Source organism: Rhamphochromis longiceps, linkage group LG19 (assembly GCF_057381845.1).
Source record: "Rhamphochromis longiceps isolate RC_006_pf linkage group LG19, R_longiceps_female_GT1.1, whole genome shotgun sequence".
Taxonomy (NCBI): Eukaryota; Metazoa; Chordata; class Actinopteri; order Cichliformes; family Cichlidae; genus Rhamphochromis; species Rhamphochromis longiceps.
Genome location: NC_140575.1, coordinates 26,009,624 through 26,032,381, shown reverse-complemented (window position 1 = coordinate 26,032,381; position 22,758 = coordinate 26,009,624). Strand labels below are relative to the sequence as shown.

General features: G+C 39.0%; 3 protein-coding genes across 3 annotated transcripts; all 3 read left to right on the top strand.

Moving 5' to 3' along the window:
* Nucleotides 1–1,022: 1,022 nt before the first annotated feature.
* Nucleotides 1,023–1,973, top strand: LOC146646888 (B2 bradykinin receptor-like). The gene has a single exon (XM_085392409.1). The coding sequence runs from the start codon at nt 1,050–1,052 to the stop codon at nt 1,971–1,973; it is 924 nt and encodes a 307-aa protein (XP_085248535.1). The 5' UTR covers nt 1,023–1,049.
* An 8,300-nt stretch (nt 1,974–10,273) lies between these two features.
* LOC146646887 (B2 bradykinin receptor-like) lies at nt 10,274–11,209 on the top strand. Its single transcript, XM_085392514.1, has one exon. The coding sequence runs from the start codon at nt 10,301–10,303 to the stop codon at nt 11,207–11,209; it is 909 nt and encodes a 302-aa protein (XP_085248640.1). The 5' UTR covers nt 10,274–10,300.
* Nucleotides 11,210–13,667: 2,458 nt separating this feature from the next.
* Nucleotides 13,668–14,606, top strand: LOC146646886 (B2 bradykinin receptor-like). The gene has a single exon (XM_085392474.1). The coding sequence runs from the start codon at nt 13,692–13,694 to the stop codon at nt 14,604–14,606; it is 915 nt and encodes a 304-aa protein (XP_085248600.1). The 5' UTR covers nt 13,668–13,691.
* Nucleotides 14,607–22,758: the final 8,152 nt, after the last annotated feature.

Genomic DNA, 22,758 nt, shown 5'->3' with positions numbered 1-22,758 from the left:
CTCTGTCCATAATAGGGTCATTTTTGTTAATAAAATCAACCCAGAGAAAAAAATGTTTAGAAGTAACTAAGTACGTCATTGAAGAGTCAAGGAAGTGGTCATAGACTGGGTGTGATGTCTCTCTTATCTGAAATCACTTGACTATCAGTTTAGTTTCTTCTTTAAATTAAGCGTTTCAGAAAGAAGACTGTAGCAGAAGGTACTGAGAGAGTGTAGCTGGCTGTTTGCTCTTTTTCCATCAGGAGCACAGACTAATTTGCCTGCAAGGTATGTAAACGCTTAATTTGGCTTGGAATTTACTTTCTTATGTCTTTACCTTTAGTTGGAATATTTGCAAGGTCTAAATCACTGTCCATCAGGAACAGTGTTTTTGACCTTTTGGCACTATCTTCATAAAAAAGGAAATTTCTTCAGTTTAACAGCTGCACAGGTTTTGGAAGCAGTGATGTTCTTAGGTGTACAGTAACATGTCGACAAGTAGACGGCAGATTAACTGATTTTGTCTCAGCATGTTTGTCTCAGCATGTTTTGTGTTTTGATCAAATTCAGCCTCATGCAGTAACAACGTTTATAGTAATGTATTTAACACAAATGAAAATGTATTTAATAAAGACTGCCCCCCAAAACATATAATAAATTCACATTTAAATTGTTTTAAACTGTCTGTAAATGTGAGGATGGAAATACTAAACTTGTGAACTTGTTTTACGTAGCTGGTGCTGTGGTGATGACTCTATGATGCTGGAAAGCACGCTCAGCTCTAAATATGATGTAAAATTGCATGTTTTCTAATATGATGATGGTCTTTAAAACTGAATCAAATACTATATATCAATCCATTTTCTTCTGCTTATCCAATTCAAGTCGCTCGGGGTCTGAAGCCGGGTAGTTACATATCAGTCTTATTCAGAATTAGGTGTATCTATGTTTTCTGTCATCGTAACAAATTATGTTAAAACAATGCCAGGTAACAAGATATTTATGTTTTCTATTTTGGTATCCTTTATTTCACTCCAGCATCCCTGCCAACTTAATTCCTGACACTGAAGATGACTGGAAACCAAAGCAACGCAAGTGAAGAGCATTGTCCCACCATTTTTAACAACAACACGTTAATCTTCTGTATGACTCCAGTTTATGTCATCAGCCTGCTTGCAATCATCTTTAATGCGTTTGTGCTGATGGTTTTCTGCCTCCACAAGAAGGCCTGCACTGTGACTGAGATCTACTTGAGCAACTTGACTGGAACTCATCTTGTTCTGATGTGCTGTTTGCCCTTCTGGACTGATGATGCAAGATTAAGCATTGACTGGCCTTTCAGTGAAAGCCTGTGCATGCTGGTACTGGCTGTGGCGAGAATGCATTTATTTTGCAATATCTACTTTCTTGTTCTGGCTATCTTAGATTGTTATGTGGCACTGGTGCACCCACTTTTCCACGAGTTGATGAGCAGGCCATTTTATGCCAAACTGGGATGTCTGTTTGTGTGGAGTTTTGGTTTGGTCTTTGCTTTCCCCATATTCATCTACAGTAAGGTAAAATTGAACCCACAGTCAAATATTACTGAATGTATAGTCGACTCCACTTCACTAGATCAATATCTGCTGTATGACGTGAGAGACATAATATTCAACTTTATCATCCCTGTTATCATTATTTTGTTCTGTTCTGTCAGAATTATTACAATTCTGAGAAAAAAGCGAATGGGGTTTTTAAAACCTGAGAGAACAGAGCAGAAGACCACGACTCTCATCCTGGCAGTTGTACTGTCATGCCTGATCTGCAGGGTGATATTCTGCGTGAGAATATTTGTGTTCGAAAACACTGACATTCAGAAATGTCACATCATGCTGGAAATCATCAATTTGGTCTGTGTGTACTTAGCCTTCTTTGACAGTGTCCTTAACCCCATTCTCTACATCATCATTGGAAAAAGCTTCCAGAACAGGACAAAGGAATTCTTCAAGCAGTGAAAAAAGCCTTAAAGGTAGAATAATTAAACTGCCAATTATTCATCCAAGCATTAGGAGCCTTTGTGTTCATATATATATTCTTACATTGGCAGCATAATGTGTGATCTTAGAGAGAAGACGCTATAGCAGCTTCCATAACTTAAAAAACTTATTTTGCTAGAAGGGTTTTAAACTAAGTTGTCTGTTTGGGTTTTTGATTTGTTTTTCATTATTATATGATTGTGTTTCTGCCACTGACTCATATCATCCAAATAGGATTATTAGGGTTGTGGCTATCATACTAGGTGACTTACCTGGGAGCAGAGTGTGTAAATCTATGTGTAACCTGCATAAAGCTGACAGCTACCCTCTGGGCAACTGTCTTCTTAAAATTTCTTTTTCTAAATTCTTGTACATGCAAATAGTGTTTGGTAATTCTGCAGCTACTGTATTAATACTTGTTGTCAATGAATAAAAAAATTAATTTCTATTCACCGTGTGACTTATTTATTCAAACAAATCACTACATAATTACGCTGTGTAAGAAAAATTGTGACGGTTTAATAAATCACATCATACATTTATGTATGATCCAGGAGATAAAAATCTCCTGGATCACCTGTTGAGAGAGAAAGAATAGAAAACAAGCAAAAAAACCAAAGCAACATACTAAACACAACACCATCGCATTAATCTAGCTAAGTGTAAACAGCAGTAAATACTAAATATTGAATGTTGTTATGCAGCACGCAGGACAGACAGCGCACAATGTGCTTTGAAGTAGCATATCAAATTCATTTCAAGATACTGACTATATTTTTAAAATGGTGCACTGGCAGACCTCCAGGCATTTTTGTCATGTTTCAACACAAATATCTTAAAAAACACCTGTTAAAGGTGAACACCTGAAAGTTTTTCCAGGTCTTTCCTGCAGTCAAAATGAATCAGGATCTGTAGTTTGGAATAGACATGTCGTTAAAAGTCTCCTTCTTAATTAGCTCATGTTTTTACATTTTCTTCTTCACTGTTGTTTTTTGGCTGCTCCCTTTAAGGGTCGCTATAATGGAAACCCAAATCAAAGTCTGTGTATTCCAGATTTAAATTTGCAGTTTATCGAGGATCACTGAGCAGTCCTTACCTTTAAATCTAACCTCTTTTCTTTCTCAAATGTTGTGCTTGTCTTCCTACGTGCTATCCAACGTGTGAAACCTGCTGTGAGGACAATTAAAGTGTGGCCAGAGGGGACAGACGCAGTGCTCCAGGACAGATTTAAAAACACAGACTGGAATATGTTCACCCACACAGACCTGGACCAGTACGCCTCATCTGTACTGGATTACATCTCCAAAACCACAAACAGTGTCACCACCCAGAAACGGATCACCATGTACCCCAACCAGAAGCCTTGGATGAACCAGGATGTTAGTCTCCTCCTGAAGGCCCGCAACACCGCCTTTAGGTCAGGAGATGCACACGCCTACAGTACAGCCAAATTCAAATTCAAATTTTATTTGTCACACACACACAACCATACACAGTATGACATGCGGGTGAAATGCTTGTAGCTGTACAATGCCTGACCATTAAATGACAGAAGAAAAAGTTTTACAATATTTACAATTTACAGGTTACTACAAAATTTACAAATTAACTTAGGAATTTACAGTAAAGAATGTGCAAATAGCAGAAGAGATTATAAAGATTATAAATTATAGGAATTATAGGATTATAGGAAATGTGTGGTGGTGCATGTGGTGACGTGTGTGAGAGTCCAGTCTTATAGTGACGTGTGTGGGAGAGTCCAGTCCTACACCTGGTTCAGGGCCCGAATAGCCTGGGGGAAGAAGCTCCTCCTCATTCTCTCTGTTTTGGCCTTAAGGGAGCGGAAGCGCTTCCCAGACCTCAACAGTGAGAAGAGTCCATTGTTGGGATGGGAGAGGTCCATCATAATCTTCCTAGCTTTGGACTTGCACCGCTTGGTGTAGATGGACAGCAGGTCAGGGAGCTCTGATTGAATGATGCGTTCGGCTGAGCGCACCACTCTTTGCAGATCTCGTCTGTCCTGCTTGGTGCTGTTCCCAAACCAGGTGCAGATGTTTGCCGTCAGGACGCTCTCGATGATGTAGGAGTAGAAGTTCTTGAGCACCTTCAGTGGCAGATGGAAGTCTCTAAGTCTTCTAAGGAAGAAGAGACGCTGACGGGCTTTCTTAACCAGGGAGTTGATGTGGCAGGACCATGACAGGTCCTGAGTGATGTGAACACCCAGGTATCAGAAACTGTCCACTCTCTCCACTGGCGTGCCACTGATGATGAGGGGTTTGTAATTCCTCGCCTGCTTTGTAGTGAAGTCCACGATCAGCTCCTTAGTCTTGCTGATGTTTAGGAGGAGGTTATTCTCCTGGCACCAGGGCTCCAGGTGCCTAATCTCCTCCAGGTAGGCCGTCTCGATGTTGTCGGAGATCAGGCCCACAACAGCAGTGTCGTCAGCAAACTTGACAATGGAAGTGGTGTCTGATGTGGCTACACAGTCATAAGTGTACAGTGAGTACAGCAGGGGGCTTAAAACACATCCCTGAGGCGCTCCAGTGCTGAGTGAGATGGAGGGGGAGACTTTTTTTCCCACCTTCACTGATTGGGGTCTGTCTGTGAGGAAGTTGAGGGTCCACTGACACAGTGATGAGCTGAGTCCTAGATCCGTCAACTTGGTGAAAAGCTTAGAGGGAATTATTGTGTTGAATGCTGAACTGTAGTCCACGAACAGCATCCTAACATAATTCCCTCTGCCAGTGTCCAGGTGACTCAGGGATGTGTGGAGCAGGTGAGATATGGCATCGTCTGTGGAACAATTAGTCCGGTAAGCAAACTGAAGTGAGTCGATGGTGGCAGGAAGTGAAGAAGCCAGGGCTAATCTAAAGAAGGGCATCAAAAAAGCCAAACACCATTACAAAAAGAAGGCAGAAGAACACTTCTCCAACTCCAACCCCCGACGCATGTGGCAAGGACTCCAGACCATTACAGACTACAGGACCACCAAACCCTCCCCCGCATCCTCTGATGTCTCCTTCCTCAACGAGCTCAACAACTTTTATGCTCGTTTTGAGCGAGGGAACCCCACAACCACAACCAAAACAGACATGACGCCAGACCACCAGCCTCTGACTCTCTCCCCCACCGATGTAGGAGCGGTGCTGAGCAGGATCAATGTCCACAAGGCTGCAGGTCCTGATGGCATCCCCGGGCGTGTTCTCAGAGCGTGTTCTGGGGAGCTTGCACAAGTGCTCACAGACATATTCAACCTGTCCTTGGTCCACGCTGTGGTACCGACCTGCTTCAAATCCACCTCCATCATCCCGATACCCAAAAACTCCAACCCATCTAGCTTCAATGACTACCGCCCAGTAGCACTCACCCCCATCATCACTAAGTGCTTAGAGCGACTGGTCCTAGCACACTTCAAATCCTGTCTCCCCCCCACCCTGGACCCCCACCAATTTGCATACCGCCAGAACAGGAGCACAGAGGATGCAGTCTCCATCGCACTGCACTCTGTCCTCTCACACCTGGACAACAACAACACCTACGCCAGAATGCTGTTTATAGACTTCAGTTCAGCGTTCAATACAATCCACCCCTCACAACTCATCAGGAAACTGACAGACCTGGGCATCAGTTCCCTCATCTGCAAATGGTTACTGGACTTCCTGACCAACCGCCCCCAACATGTCCGGCTGGATAACCGCTGCTCATCTACAATCACGATGAACACCGGTGTACCACAAGGCTGTGTGATGAGCCCTTTCCTCTACTCCCTCTTCACCCACGACTGCAGACCTGCTGATGGTTCCAACACCATCATTAAGTTTGCAGATGACACCACGGTGATTGGCCTCATCAGTGACAATGATGAGGCCGCCTACAGGGAGGAGGTGGATCGTCTGGCTGAGTGGTGCGACAGAAACAACCTGCTGCTTAACACCGAGAAGACTAAGGAGCTCATCGTGGACTACAGGAGGAATGCTGACCCACATCCACCCATCCACATTAAGGGGACGGCTGTGGAGCGTGTGAGCAGCTTCAAGTTCCTGGGAGTCCACATCTCCGAGGATCTCATCTGGACGACCAACTGCTCCAAGCTGGTCAAGAAGGCTCACCAGCGCCTCTTCTTCTTGAGGACTCTGAGGAAGAATCACCTGTCCTCAGACATCCTGGTGAACTTCCATCGCTGCACCATCAAGAGCATCCTGACCAACTGTATAACAGTCTGGTACGGGAACTGCTCTGCCTCGGACCGGAAGGCGTTGCAGAGGGTCATGAAAACTGCCCAGCGCATCGCCGGAGCACCACTTCCTGCCATAAAGGACATCTACAGGAAGCGGTGTCTGAAAGGGGCTGGGAAAATCATCAAAGACCCCAGTCACCCATCACATGGACTCTTCACCCTCCTGCCCTCTGGGAGGCGCTACAGGAGCCTCCGGACTAAGACCACCAGGTACCGGAACAGCTTCTTCCCCACAGCTGTCAGACTCCTGAACTCTGCCTCCTGACATCTGACCCACGTTAACACATGGACTGAACATACACACACCCAGAACCACCTACACACACACACAATGGACAACCGTACACTCAAACACACAATAATAACATGGACTGAACCACCACTCACAAACACTAGCACTTTATATAGCCTCTGTAGGAATTATCCACATATCTCACTTATCTTAACTGCACTACTGTATAGTTCTGTGTAAATAATCATTCTGTACATACGATAATTTTTAATCCTACAACTGTTTAGAACTTGCATAGTTCACATTTCTGTATAACTGTATATCTCAGATTTCTGTATAGTTGTTTTTTTTTTTTTTTCATATTTATATCCTGTTCATAGCCTGTACATAGCTTATACTCACTACAGCCTGTACATACTTATAGTTATAGAATATTCACAACATACTTCATACCGTGTACATTATAACATACCATAATAGACCCATTTCTGTAATATACTTACATATCTATACTATTGCTAATATATATTGTAATATATCTATATCACTAAAGCACTTCTGGATGGATGCAAACTGCATTTCGTTGCCCTGTACCTGTGCATGTGCAATGACAATAAAGTTGAATTCTATTCTATTCTATTCTCAGGGTAAAGTTATCTCTCACTCTTTCTCTCCCTGTGAAAGACAACAGCTGGGCCTTTAGCTAGCAACACACTGTGCGACACAGCATACAAACAGTTTGTGTGTTCGCTGTGAGTTGAGCTGATAGAATTTAAAATTACCTGCCACTTTATTTGCACATAAGTGAAGTTTTTTTTTAAGTCAATATTTCGAGATTAAAGTCAAAAATGGATTTTTAGAAAAAGCTCTAAATATGGAGATTACTGTTGCTATTTCAAGACAAACTGCCATGGCTGCTGTACCCTCTAAAAATGCCATGTTTAGTTTGTTAGTGAGACAAACAGATCAACCAGCTTGTGATACATCTTTACTGCACGAGGCTGTGGCCATTGATCACCTTGCATCTGTCCATTACAAACCATTTCCTTTCATGCAAATCTACTCTTGCTGTAACCAATGAATCCTAGAAAATAAAAACTGGCCATGAATGCTTTCTAAACTGATGATAGCCTAAAATAAAGTGAAATACATTGAAAAAAATAATGTTTGTCACTGAAAGATGAATGCTGTGAAGTGCCATATATACCATCATCTAACAAAACTACTGAAAATATAAGCAAAACATCCAACTATCTGATGATCTGATAACAAGCATGCCACAGTTTAGAGAACCAAACACAGGTCTCGCCTATTATAAATATAATTTATACATACATAAATATATAAGTGAGGTGCGCCTAGACATCACTTTTTAAAGGAGTACCCTCAAACACTGTTATATAGAAATATATTTATCAATATAAATAAATGTTGTCTGTCATCTTAAGTACCAAAGGAACAACTAATCTTCTGGGATCTGCAGCAGAAATTCATTTTTTGCATTTCCAACCATTTTCATGTGCAATGGTGCTCCTGTTTACGAGTGTATATATGTGTGGTGTGCTGTGTGAGCTTCTGGGCTGATAACAGATGGTCTTTCAGTGATATCCTATGCAAAGTGTCATCAGCTGTTATCAACACGAATGCATTCTGCAGAAGATACTTCCTTGTTCAGGTTAGCATAGATCACATGTTGCACTGGTGCTTTCCTATGAGAGGAAGAGTAGGGCATTTTACACCAAACTGGGATGTCTGTTTGTGTGGGGTCTTTACTCTTCACGCATTCATCTACAGGAAGGTCAAAATTCACCCTCAGTCAAATGTTACTGAATGCACATTTAATCTCACAAAAGATCCATATCTAATGATGGAGAGGATGCTGATTATTTTTAGTTTTATCATCCCTGTTATCCTTCTGCACAGCATTAGAAAAGCTCTGAGAAACAGTCTAGCAGTGGGTTTAAACACTCAGAGAATTAAGCAGCTGTCATGTTTTGCAATTTTTCTTGGCTTATCTTGCGTCTTCTTCTTATAATTGAGCATTTTAGTTTGCTTTTCATTGCTGTTCTTGAGCTTTAGTTTAATTATTATTTTAGGCTGAGCTTTGTTAGTGTGCCTGTGATTATTATTGCATTTCTGGGTTCTGTCAGAAATATCACTCCTTCTGGCGTTATTTCAGTTCCTCTGGTGTTTTACTGTCAAGTCCCCATCTTAATGTTAGGCTTTGCCCTGTTTTGTTGCTTCGTCTTTTTAATTTGGGTCTTTGGCCTCTTGTGGTCTATATTTTTTTACCTTTCCCGTTTGTGTCTAGATTCTGCTATGCCTTGTTATCTCCAGCTGTGCTGACTCTTCATGATTACTTTGTGTGTGTGTTGATTTTGTTCCTCATGTCTCGTATCTAGTTGTCTCTGTCATTATGTCTCCTCGTGTCGTGCTCAGTCTGTCTTATCGCACCATTTTGGTTTGTATGTATTCTGGTTTGTCTGCTCCCTTTCATCAGTTCCTGTCTTTACTTTTAAAGTTTCTGTTTCTGCCCATGTCGTTTAGTTTTACTTACTTTCTCTGCCCTTTCCTATTTCCTGACTTACCTCAGCTCTGTTCTGTTCCCCACCTGTTTCACCTCCGTTCATCACATTTTGTGTACATGTTGTCTCTGACTTTCTTTGTTGGATCATCAGTATTATGGTGTTCTTACAGCAGAGTAAGTCTTGTATTGGTATTTTAATCGATAACCACAGCGTCTAACATGTTGCCATTAAGTTAATAAATGGAAAATTTTCTCTGTCCATAATAGGGTCATTTTTGTTAATAAAATCAACCCAGAGAAAAAAATGTTTAGAAGTAACTAAGTACGTCATTGAAGAGTCAAGGAAGTGGTCATAGACTGGGTGTGATGTCTCTCTTATCTGAAATCACTTGACTATCAGTTTAGTTTCTTCTTTAAATTAAGCGTTTCAGAAAGAAGACTGTAGCAGAAGGTACTGAGAGAGTGTAGCTGGCTGTTTGCTCTTTTTCCATCAGGAGCACAGACTAATTTGCCTGCAAGGTATGTAAACGCTTAATTTGGCTTGGAATTTACTTTCTTATGTCTTTACCTTTAGTTGGAATATTTGCAAGGTCTAAATCACTGTCCATCAGGAACAGTGTTTTTGACCTTTTGGCACTATCTTTATAAAAAAGGAAATTTCTTCAGTTTAACAGCTGCACAGGTTTTGGAAGCAGTGATGTTCTTAGGTGTACAGTAACGTGTCGACAAGTAGACGGCAGATTAACTGATTTTGTCTCAGCATGTTTGTCTCAGCATGTTTTGTGTTTTGATCAAATTCAGCCTCATGCAGTAACAACGTTTATAGTAATGTATTCAACACAAACGAAAATGTATTTAATAAAGACTGCCCCCAAAAAATATAATAAATCTAAATTTTAATTCTCTTAAATTGTGTCCAAATGTGAGGATGGATATACTAAACTTGTGAACTTGTTTTACGTAGCTGGTGCTCTAGCGATGACTCTGATGCTGGAAAGCACGCTCAGCTCTAAATATGATGTAAAATGTGCATTGGTTATGCATGTTTTCTAATATGATGATGGTCTTTAAAACTGAATCAAATACTATATATCAATCCATTTTCTTCTGCTTATCCAATTCAAGTCGCTCGGGGTCTGAAGCCGGGTAGTTACATATCAGTCTTATTCAGAATTAGGTGTATCTATGTTTTCTGTCATCATAACAAATTATGTTAGAACAATACCAGTTAAAATTATATTTATGTTTTCTATTTTGGTATCCTTTATTTCACTCCAGCATCCCTGCCAACTTAATTCCTGACACTGAAGATGTCCGGAAACCAAAGCAACGCAAGTGAAGAGCATTGTTTGTTTGACAATGACTTCACTCTGGCTCCAGTTTATGTCATCAGCCTTCTTGCAATCATCTTTAATGCGTTTGTGCTGATGGTTTTCTGCCTCCACAAGAAGGCCTGCACTGTGACTGAGATCTACCTGAGCAACTTGGCTGGAACTCACCTTGTTATGATGTGCTGTTTGCCCTTCGTCTTTGATTATGCAAGATTAAGCATTGACTGGCCTTTTAGTGAAAGCCTGTGCAAGCTGATACCAGCTGTTATAAGAATGAGTACATGTTGCAATATCTACTTTCTTGTTCTGGCTATCTTAGATTGTTATGTGGCACTGGTGCACCCACTTTTCCACGAGTTGATGAGCAGGCCATTTTATGCCAAACTGGGATGTCTGTTTGTGTGGAGTTTTGGTTTGGTCTTTGCTTTCCCCATATTCATCTACAGTAAGGTAAAATTGAACCCACAGTCAAATATTACTGAATGTATAGTCGACTCCACTTCACTAGATCAATATCTGCTGTATGACGTGAGAGACATAATATTCAACTTTATCATCCCTGTTATCATTATTTTGTTCTGTTCTGTCAGAATTATTACAATTCTGAGAAAAAAGCGAATGGGGTTTTTAAAACCTGAGAGAACAGAGCAGAAGACCACGACTCTCATCCTGGCAGTTGTACTGTCATGCCTGATCTGCAGGGTGATATTGTACGTGGTAATATTTGTGTTCGAAAACACTGACAGTCAGAAATGTCACATCATGCTGGAAATCATCAATTTGGTCTGTGTGTGCTTAGCCTTCTTTGACAGTGTCCTTAACCCCATTCTCTACATCATCATTGGAAAAAGCTTCCAGAACAGGACAAAGGAATTCTTCAAGCAGTGAAAAAAGCCTTAAAGGTAGAATAATTAAACTGGCAATTATTCATCCAAGCATTAGGAGCCTTTGTGTTCATATATATATTCTTACATTGGCAGCATAATGTGTGATCTTAGAGAGAAGACGCTATAGCAGCTTCCATAACTTAAAAAACTTATTTTGCTAGAAGGGTTTTAAACTAAGTTGTCTGTTTGGGTTTTTGATTTGTTTTTCATTATTATATGATTGTGTTTCTGCCACTGACTCATATCATCCAAATAGGATTATTAGGGTTGTGGCTATCATACTAGGTGACTTACCTGGGAGCAGAGTGTGTAAATCTATGTGTAACCTGCATAAAGCTGACAGCTACCATCTGGGCAACTGTCTTCTTAAAATTTCTTTTTCTAAATTCTTGTACATGCAAATAGTGTTTGGTAATTCTGCAGCTACTGTATTAATACTTGTTGTCAATGAATAAAAAAAGTTAATTTCTACTCACCGTGTGACTTATTTATTCAAACAAATCACAACATAATTATGCTGTGTAAGAAAAATTGTGACGGTTTAATAAATCACATCATACATTTATGTATTCAACTCTCAAAGAACATATGAACAGAAAATATAAACATATAATAATCGTGTATTTTCTGTTTCTCATATGGATCACCCCATCTCAAATCAACGTGGGCCTTCTGCTCGACCATATCTGAATTGAATAAAAATGTTATGACTCAAAGTTTCAAAATATATAATGAACTTAAATGATTGCTGTGAATTTCTAGCCTTATATATCAAATTCATTTCTTTCTTTTGTTTTTTATTTGTTTTTGTTTTTTTGCCTGTCCCATTTGGTTCTTTAGCCTTCAGAATTGTTGTCTGAAGACCAACAAGGATACCCAATGGATTTATTTTGCCAAATGGATCATCATGGCATTGCCATATTGGTCCATTTGATCGACCTTTGTTTTTATTATTTATTTTATTTTATTTTCAGTTGTTACAGACGGGACAGACATGAGTGAGGGATAGGAAAGGGAGAAAAAAAGAGAGGAAGGAAAAGAAAAACAGAAGGGAAGAGGGACAGTGAGAAAGGGGGAAAAAAATCTCCTGGATCACCTGTTGAGAGAGAAAGAATAGAAAACAAGCAAAAAAAACAAAGCAACATACTAAACACAACACCATCGCATTAATCTAGCTAAGTGTAAACAGCAGTAAATACTAAATATTGTTGTTGTTATGCAGCACGCAGGACAGACAGCACACAATGTGCTTTGAAGTAGCATATCAAATTCATTTCAAGATATTGACTATATTTTTAAAATGATGCACTGGCAGACATCCAGGCATTTTTGTCATGTTTCAACACAAATATCTTAAAAAACACCTGTTAAAGGTGAAAGCCTGAAAGTTTTTCCAGGTCTTTCCTGCAGTCAAAATGAATCAGGATCTGTAGTTTGGAATAGACATGTCGTTAAAAGTCTCCTGTGTATTTTAATCGATAACGACAGCGTCTAACATGTTGGCATTAAGTTAATAAATGGAAAATTTTCTCTGTCCATAATAGGGTCATTTTTGTTTATAAAATCAACCCAGAGAAAAAAATGTTTAGAAGTAACTAAGGACTTCAGTGAAGAGTAAAGGAAGTGGTCATAGCCTGGGTGTGATGTCTCTCTTATCTGAAATCACTTGACTATCAGTTTAGTTTCTTCTTTAAATTAAGCGTTTCAGAAAGAAGACTGTAGCAGAAGGTACTGAGAGAGTGTAGCTGGCTGTTTGCTCTTTTTCCATTAGGAGCACAGACCAATTTGCCTGCAAGATATGTCTTTACCTTTAGTTGGAATATTTGCAAGGTCTAAATCACTGTCCATCAGGAACAGTGTTTTTGACTTTTTGGCACTATCTGTATAAAAAAGGGAATTTCTTCAGTTTAACAGCTGCACAGGTTTTGGAAGCAGTGATGTTCTTAGGTGTACTGTAACGTGTCGACAAGTAGACGGCAGATTAACTGATTTTGTCTCAGCATGTTTTGTGTTTTGATCAAATTCAGCCTCATGCAGTAACAACGTTTATAGTAATGTATTTAGCACAAACGAAAGTGTATTTAATACAGACTTCCCCCAAAAAGCATAATAAAACTTGTGAACTTGTTTTATGTAGCTGGTGTTGTGGCGATGACTCTATGATGCTGGAAAGCACGCTCAGCTCTTAATATGATTTAAATTGTGCATTGGTTATGCATGTTTTCTAATATGATGATGGTCTTTAAAATTGAATCAAATACTATCAACCTATCCATTTTCTTCTCCTATTCCAATTCAGGTCACTCAGGGTCTGAAGCCTGTTAGTTATATAACAGTCTTATTCAGAATTGCATCTCTATATTTTCTGTCATCATAACAAATTATGTTAGAACAATACCAGTTAAAATTATATTTATGTTTCCTATTTTGGTATCCTTTATTTCACTCCAGCATCCCTGCCAACTTAATTCCTGACACTGAAGATGTCCGGAAACCAAAGCAACACAAGTGAAGACCATTGTGATTACATCTTTGTTGACAACAATAACATAATCATCGCTATGGCTCCGGTTTATGTCATCAGTGTGCTTCGATTCATCTTTAATGCCTTTGTGCTGATGGTTTTCTGCCTCCACAAGAAGGCCTGCACTGTGACTGAGATCCACTTGAGCAAGCTGACTGGAACTCAGCTTCTTCTGGTGTGCTGTTTGCCCTTCTGGGTTGATGATGCAAGAGCCAACTATGACTGGCCTTTTAGTGAAAGCCTGTGCAAGCTGATACCAGCTGTTATAAGAATGAGTACATGTTGCAATATCTACTTTCTTGTTCTGGCTATCTTAGATTGTTATGTGGCACTGGTGCACCCACTTTTCCACGAGTTGATGAGCAGGCCATTTTATGCCAAACTGGGATGTCTGTTTGTGTGGAGTTTTGGTTTGGTCTTTGCTCTCCCCATATTCATCATCATTAAGTTAGAATTCAACCCTCAGTCAAATACAACTGAATGTACACTCGACTCCACTTCACTAGATCAATATCTGCTGTATGAGGTGAGAGACATAATATTCAACTTTATCATCCCTGTTGTCATTATTTCGTTCTGCGCTGTCAGAATTATTCAAATTCTGAGAAAAAGGCTAATGGGGGTTTTAAAACCTGAGAGAACAGAGCAGAAGACCACGACTCTCATCCTGGCAGTTGTACTGTCATACCTTATCTGCTGGGTGCCAGTCCACGTGGCATCGTTACTAGTGTTGCTGAAATGTCACATCATACTTGTAATCATCCAAGAGGTCTCCATGTACTTACTCTTCTTCAACAGTGTCCTTATCCCCATTCTCCACGTCATTATTGGGAAAAGCTTCCAGAACAGGACAAAGGAATTCTTCAAGCAGTGAAAAAAGCCTTAAAGTTTGAAAAATTAAACTGGCAATTATTCATTCAAGCATTAGGAGCCTTTGTGTTCATATATATATTCTTACATTGGCAGCGTAAGGTGTGATCTTAGAGAGAAGACGCTATAGCAGCTTCCATAACTTAAAAAACTTATTTTGCTAGAAGGGTTTTAAAGGCAAGGCAAGGCAAGGCAAGTTTATTTGTATAGCACAATTCAACAACAAGGTGATTCAAAGTGCTTTACAGAGACATTAGAAACAAGAACAAATAAAAAGCATGATTTAAAATTGAATAAAACAAGCAAATAAACTAACTAACTAATTAACAAACAAACAAACAAACAAACAACAGTATATAAAATCAAAACAGATAAAATCAGAACAGTAGATAAAATCAGTAGTTAAATGTAAGTTTTGAAATTTAAGCTTAAAGTGTGGATTTGGTGCTTTATTCAAATGCAGCTGAGAATAGGTGAGTCTTCAACCTGGATTTAAATAAACTGAGTGTTTCAGCTGATCTGAGGCTTTCTGGGAGTTTGTTCCAGATATAAGGAGCATAAAAGCTGAATGCAGCTTCTCCGTGTCTGGTTCTGACTCTGGGAACTGATAAACTAAGTTTTCTGCTTGGGTTGTTGATTTGTTTTTCATTATTATATGATTGTGTTTCTGCCACTGACTCATATCATCCAAATAGGATTATTAGGGTTGTGGCTATCATACTAGGTGACTTACCTGGGAGCAGAGTGTGTAAATCTATGTGTAACCTGCATAAAGCTGACAGCTACCATCTGAGCAACTGACAGGCACCACTGGTTTGGTTTGGTTTGGTTTGGTTTTTTGTTTTGTTTTGGTTTGGTTTTTTTGCAGTTGTTTTGCAGTTTCTGGTAATTCTGCAGCTACAGAACTAATCTTCTGGGATTTGCATCAGAAATTCATTTTTTGCATTTGCAATTATTTTCATGTGCAATGGTGCTCCTGTTTACGAGTGTATATATGTGTGGTGTGCTGTGTGAGCTTCTGGGCTGATAACAGATGGTCTTTCAATGATATCCTATGCAAAGTGTCATCAGCTGTTATCAACACGAATACATTCTGCAGAAGATACTTCCTTGTTCAGGTTAGCATAGATCATTGTGTTGCACTAGGGCTGCTCGATTATGGCAAAAATGATAATCATGATTATTTTCACTGAAATTGAGATCTCGATTATTTGACGATATTTATTTAACAATAACAATGTATTGAATAATGACTTTAAAGATTGTCAAAAAATAATATAAAATAGTGTGCAAATACTGATGCAGTGCAAATGTTTGCAATATAAGAAATAAATGAAAAATGTAAACATCTATGTTTAGTGAACTTTGCAGTGTTGCTCTGTGGTGCAGCTAAGACACTGTAGCAAAGTTTACACACTATGTCTATGACTCCGCGAACCCATAATGTTTCCACACCACTGAAGTTTTTTTTTACCTCTCTGTTCAACCAATGGCAGTCACTCTCCTCTCCAAATAACTTCTACTTAGCTTTCCGAGCTTCCCTCGGGTTCTCTTCTTAATTGTTGTGACAGGTATTCGAAATGCAGAGCGGTGCGCTCGATTTGCCACATGGAGCAGCGCGAGAGTAAAGCACGAGGGAGGGGCTAATAATCGGCTCAGTCATTTTTAATGGTCGTTGAAAGCCCAGATCGTAATCGAGATTAAAATTCGATTAATTGAGCAGCCCTATGTTGCACTGGTGCTTTCCTATGAGAGGAAGAGTAGGGCATTTACACCAAACTGGGATGTCTGTTTGGGTGGGGTCTTTGCTCTTCACACAGTCATCTACAGGACGTTCAAAATTCACCCTCAGTCAAATGTTACTAAATGCACATTTAACCTCATAAAAGATCCATATCTAATGATGGAGAGGATGCTGATCATTTTTAGTTTTATCATCCCTGCTATCATCATTTCCTTCTGCACTAGTCAAGTTGTGAGAAACAGTCTAGCAGACGGTTTCAAACTCAGAGAATTAATAAGCAGCTGTCTTGATTTGTGGTTTTTCTTGGCTTAGCTTGCGTCGTCTTCTTTTTGTTAGTGTTCCTGTGATTATTATTGCATTTCTGGGTGCTGTCAGAAATATCACTCCTTCTGGCGTTATTTTAGTTCCTGTAGTGAAGCTCACTTTTTTGTTTCTTCAAGTCTCCAGTAGTCTGCATTTGGGGCAACACTTTTTCCCAGCCCCATACAGTAATTTCATTTGCATGAATATATTCATACAAATGTATTTATTCAAACTTACACACACATATAATGAAGTCTTCAGGATTTTTTAAGTGGCTGCAAAGGTTAGAATATGTATACTCATGACTTGACGTTTCAGGTGATTGTTGGTGTGAAAATGACACTGTGAATTGTAAAGCGCTCTTGGTACGGAAGATAGATAAGATCTCTGTAAATTATGTATCCTGTAAAATACTCAAACAACATTATTTCCTGGAAAAAATGACCATAATCTGAAAGTAAGTATTTTAGAGTTTACATATCTCATATATATCTTTTTCATGATTCATACTAAAATCTGCTTGGTTTTAGCAGATATTCTTTTCATCATTTGCAGCCATTTTCATGTGCAGTTGTGCTCCTGTTTACAAGTGTGGTGATCACGCTGTGGGCAGGGACACAGCTGAACCTAGGTAACCTATGATCCACCGACCTATGATCCTGTGCCTACAGCTTTTTGTGCCACTGACTAAAACTAGATAATGAAAGTTTTGTTAGCCCAGCAAAAACAAGCATCACTACATAACTACACTATCAAATCACAGAGCTTGGATTTTGCCACTGCTTTCTAAAAATTATTATTTTGATTCAGCCTCTTTGGGAACTAATTGAAATATGAGCATTTTGAGTATTTTGTACTGAATATCAGTGTTACTTAAATAGACATGCATCTCTGCATCTCCAGAGTAACAACATAGTAACGACAATATGCCAGAAAAGATAAGATAAGATAAGATAAGATAGAACTTTATTAATCCCTCGGGTGGGTTCCTCTGGGAAATTCGACTTAGAGACACTTAAAATGATATCTTTTCTGGTTTTTTGTTTAGAATCCCGTCCAAATTTGGCTCTGTGACAATATCTGGAAACCAAAACAACACAAATGACGAAGTCATTGCACTCCTGATATAATTAGCTTTGTGTAAGCCGTGAGACCAGTTTTCCCGTGCTTCACACGCGTACATCAGTTTGAAGAGGAAAAAGAACTCCACGGGACTCCGATGTGAAAAGATGTAACAAAAAATGTATTCCACAGTTTGCATCTTACAGGAGTGGTCAGGTTTAACTTATCCTCAACAAAATAACCTACTACGGTAGGAAAACCGTGTGGCTCTGTTCTACCCTGCTGCCGCGTATAGCTTATGCCGTGTTAACTCTTTTTCTCTCTCCCCCCTCCCGCACCGCATGCGCTAACCTGCATACATCCGTGATGCCCGGATTTTACTATAAACACGAGTCTTTTAAGGCACATGTATTCATGGTACTACATAACCAAACCAACAGAGCAATAAAATAATTTTAGTTCCACCATAAACATGCATTTACTTCCAAAATTATTAATTACACAAACAAGCTTAACAACAGCGAAATATAAATACTAAAACATATGAACTATCTTAACTTGGCTCCCACAAGCTTGTTGACGGTGATGTTGGCGGTTTCCAGTGTACATGCTGGTCATCAGTGTGCTTGGAATCATCTTTAAGGGTTTTTTGTTGGGGTTTTTGCATTTTTGCTAATGGTATTCTGTGTAAGAAATGGCTATGACTGGCCTTTCAGTGAAATCCTACGCATATAGTCATCAGCTGTTATCTGCATGAATGCGTTCTGCAGCATCTAAGTCCTCATTTTCCTTAGCATAGATCCTTAGGTGGCACTGTTGCACATACTTCGCCAGGAGCGGAAGAGTAGCCTACTGGGGTCTTGACTTGATCATTGCTCATTGAAGTTACAATTTCTCAGTTAGAGAGAACATTAAAAATAAAAGAGAAATGTACCATATTATTCAAGCTCTTAAAAAAGCAGGCCAGTTTAACTGTTTAAAAATTGAGAAGTCCACCACCAACCTGGCATTTCTCCTGGTGTTCCTAATCCACTGCCATTTCACATGAGCAGGATACTAGATTTACTCCAAGACATTCACATTCTCGAGTGTCACATTGTGCAGGTCATCTTCTAACTCATCCTTCTTCTACTGTGTCCTTAACTCCGTTCTCTATGTTAGTGTGGGAAAACCCTTCCAGAAAAGAGCTGAGGTACTCATCCACCAATGAAATAAATAAAACATCCAACTTTATGTCCTCACACGCACACACTGAATTGCAGTACTGAGATATTTTAAGTTAGGACGTGTGCTGTGATGATTTTAAACGATGAATGGGGGATTAAGTATGAGCAAAAAGTACCTAAGATTTGGAAACATGCTGTCATTGTTCCAGTTGCTAAGGGCAGTTCACCTAAGGTACTGAATGATTTTAGGCCTGTGGCTCTGACTTGAGAAGATGATTAAGAAGGAGATTTTAATGCATGTTGAACACCATCTTGACCCCTTCCAGTTCGCCTATAGAGCAGGGAGAGATGTGGAGGATGCTGTTCTCACACTCCTGCATTTCTTGAATAATCATTTCAAGGCCCCTCACACCCATGCAAGATTATTATTTGCTGACTTTTCATCGGCATTCAACACAATTGAACCCTTCTTACTTGCTCACAGACTTTACAGTCATTTTAGGCTTTGCGCTAGTCTGATTGGCTGGCTGACAGACTTTCTGACCAATTGGTCACAATGAGAGTGAATCATGTATTTTCTGACGTGCTCTCCTCCTCTACTGGATCTCCCCAGGGTTGCTGCCTCTCACCCCTTCTGTTCATTCTGAACACAAATGAGTGTTGCAGTAATGCTGATGCCACTACTAAAAAAGTTCAACAAAGACTGTTCTTTTTGAGGAAAATTATATCCTTTAATGTCTCATCTGAGATGTTCTCTTTGTTTTATAAGTTTAATTGAATCTGTGATGTCTTTTTGTATCGCTGTAACCTGAAAGTGAAGAATAAGAATCGGTTGGGACTTCTGGTAAGAACTGCTCGTAAAATTTCAGGGCGCTGGCAAGATGGACTTTTGGCCATTTACAACAAAAATGTGCTTAGGAAGGCTCTTTCTATTGTTAATTGCTTGAACCATCCACTTCACAGTGAGTTTGAGTTGTTGCCTTCTGGCCACTGCTTTAGAGTACCTTTGAGGAAGACCAAAGACTCCAGGTTTCTTTTATCCCTACTGCATCCCATCTTCTTAATGGCAAATAACCGTCCTGTGACTTTCTATTACTATTACTGTCATTATTATTTTATATTCTTGTTTTGTTTACGTTGATGTTGCATGCTGCTAAACTAATTTCCCCTTGTGGTATAATAAAGAATTTGAATTGAATTTAATTTAATTGAATTGAAAGCATTTGATAAAATATCATTTAAAAATACCTCAGTGATCCTGTTACACGGGTTCTAATGAAACACTGTCAGGGTGCACGCCATCAAAGGCTTCATGAGTTACTAAACCACTCAGTATATCTGCAAGGCCATCAGTGTCTTATATGACATCTCTAACTTTTTTTTAATAGCATCAAAGAAACACTAATAGAAAATCAGTGTAATGTAAATATATTACATATCATAAGCCTAATTTAATCTCATGCAGGCCAAATAACAAAGGTACTGTTAATTGTACAGCTTCATAAATACCAATAATTTTGGACTTAATCAAATTTACATAGTTGTTCATAGTCAATGTACTTACAATATTTAAAAGTATTTTCTCTTTCATGTTGAAACTATAGGAAAGCTAATGAAATGCCGACAACCAGGTTTCGCTTTGTTGGCTTTTTTTTAAGCAAAAAAATATATATATCATCACCTGAAATAAAGGTAGATTTAAGTTACTGCATTTGGATTTGTTTCTCTACAAATATGACAGTTTGTAAAGAAATGAAAGTTTAAATATGTAGAAATTTCAAACAAGAAGCAAGGGATGGTGCAGAGTTATCTTATGTATAAGGCCCGAGTTCTGCACCACTATAAATAAAGACAGAGTCAGACAGAGTGTGAGAGAGTTCAACACACACCCCCATCTCTGATCCCACAGTGTCTTTGAAAACGTAAATACCTTGTAAATTGTCAGCAGCAGCATGTTTAAAGACAACTTTGGAACTCTTGTGGACACGTCAATGATTTCCGAGAAAATACTACAAAAATAAATAGTGCAAACTGCTACACTGTTGAGGCTCAAAAGTGCCAAAATTAAATGAATATTATTAAATGAATAAATAGATCATTATGTCATGTGCCATTAATTATTTAAAATAGTAAATGATGCATCATTAATTACACGTCTTTAAATGTGTGATTGATTAATTAATTTCGTTTATGTAAAAACACATTTAATTTGTTTCATTTGAGGTGGTTAGCAGGATCTGTTGTTTGTGCATTCAGTCACTGCTTACTAAGCAGAAAAACTGCAAAAAGCTGTTAATGAATGCAGATGAAAGTGATAATGACCAAACCATTGTCACATGAGGGACGCCAAATGAGCAGCATAAAGTGGTCGTTAAACTGAGTCAGGAGCAAAGTGATATATAAAGTAGTTGACATCAAAAACACCAGGAAAATTAGAAGTAAGACATAATTATCTGTAGGGACAAGGTCAGTCATCAGATCAGGCAAAATTACAGGCCAAAAGTTGACAAGCACATTGACTGAGGACAATAAGATTGTCCTTGGACTTATTTCTGGTGTGCCGACAGCTATTAGAGCTGAGCAGACAAAAGAAAATATAGCAGTCTCTATGGTAACCAAGGCACAGCACTTAAAGACAAGAGGAAATAGAGATTAATGTGACAGTTTAGCTGTAATGCTAAAGTGTGTGTGTGGGGGGGCAAAAGCAATGTTTTCAAAGGGTATATGAGCTATGCACTTAGACATTATACATCCCCAGAGGTTTTAAGGGCCAAAATTATATTAATGGCACATTGCTGCTGTGTGTAAAGGAAAACAAAGTTCAAATGCTAGTACTGTGGAGGACAGCGCATCTCAGATTACTGTGGCTGTGAGGCATGTACTGCAGCAGTGGTGGAAAAAAAGAATCAGTGAAAAGAGCGTCCATGCAGTCACACTTAATGAGATCAACATTTAACTATACAGCTTATATGTCAGCATCACATTGAAAACTGTTTAAAGCTACTGGAAACTTCTCCACTGGCAGCTGTATTGGATATTGGATAAATGCTACTTAAAATTGGGAGTTAAGTTTCCGCTTACATATAGGTTCAAAGTCGAGGGGCATAACGAGAAGAAAAGGCAGTCTTGCTGTAGTGCTGGGAGTGTCGTAAAATTTACTTTATGAGTTTTGGATGGGTTTCAAAAGTAACAGGAAAGTCCAATCATTCTTCTGTTAAGTCCATAGCAACTGAGATGGTTTAAAGAACCTGAACTGGTTCTGGTTGCACAGTGTCATTCCTCAGCTCCAAATAACTGTTAATAAACAAATGAAAAAAATTTGAATACACATGGTGTAGCTATAATATAACATTTATGGGGGGGTAAAGTTATTATCGGAAAGTTTATCAGCACTTCAAGGTTCAAGGTTACTTTATTTTCATTTAGATGTTTCCTTATGTACATGACAATGTAGCAGCACAGTAGGGCAGAATAGTGCTGGTGGAATTAATGAGGTATGAAGTTCACCAGTCTTACCACCTTCTTGAGTAGAAGCTGCAATTGAACCTTGTTGTTTTGGTCTTGATAATCCACCTCCCGCCAAAACCCACATGGTAAGACAATTTATCGGTTTCTTCAATGGAAATGATTGTGGTACGAGTATATACACACACACACACACACACACACACACACACACACACATATATATATATATATATATATATATATATATATATATATATATATATATATATATATATATATATATATATAATTTCCGTTGAATTAATGATATGAAATGTTTATTTATTTCATTCCGGCACGTTAGGCCCTCCGTACCACAACGGTACTTAAACAGAGAAAAGGGAGGGATTGACCGAAGTGTGTGGCAGCAGCGC

What these genes read in the sequence shown, in the direction of transcription:
- LOC146646888 (XM_085392409.1), top strand. Translation starts at nt 1,050, where the DNA reads ATGACTGGAAACCAAAGCAACGCAAGTGAAGAGCATTGTCCCACCATT.
- LOC146646886 (XM_085392474.1), top strand. Translation starts at nt 13,692, where the DNA reads ATGTCCGGAAACCAAAGCAACACAAGTGAAGACCATTGTGATTACATC.
- LOC146646887 (XM_085392514.1), top strand. Translation starts at nt 10,301, where the DNA reads ATGTCCGGAAACCAAAGCAACGCAAGTGAAGAGCATTGTTTGTTTGAC.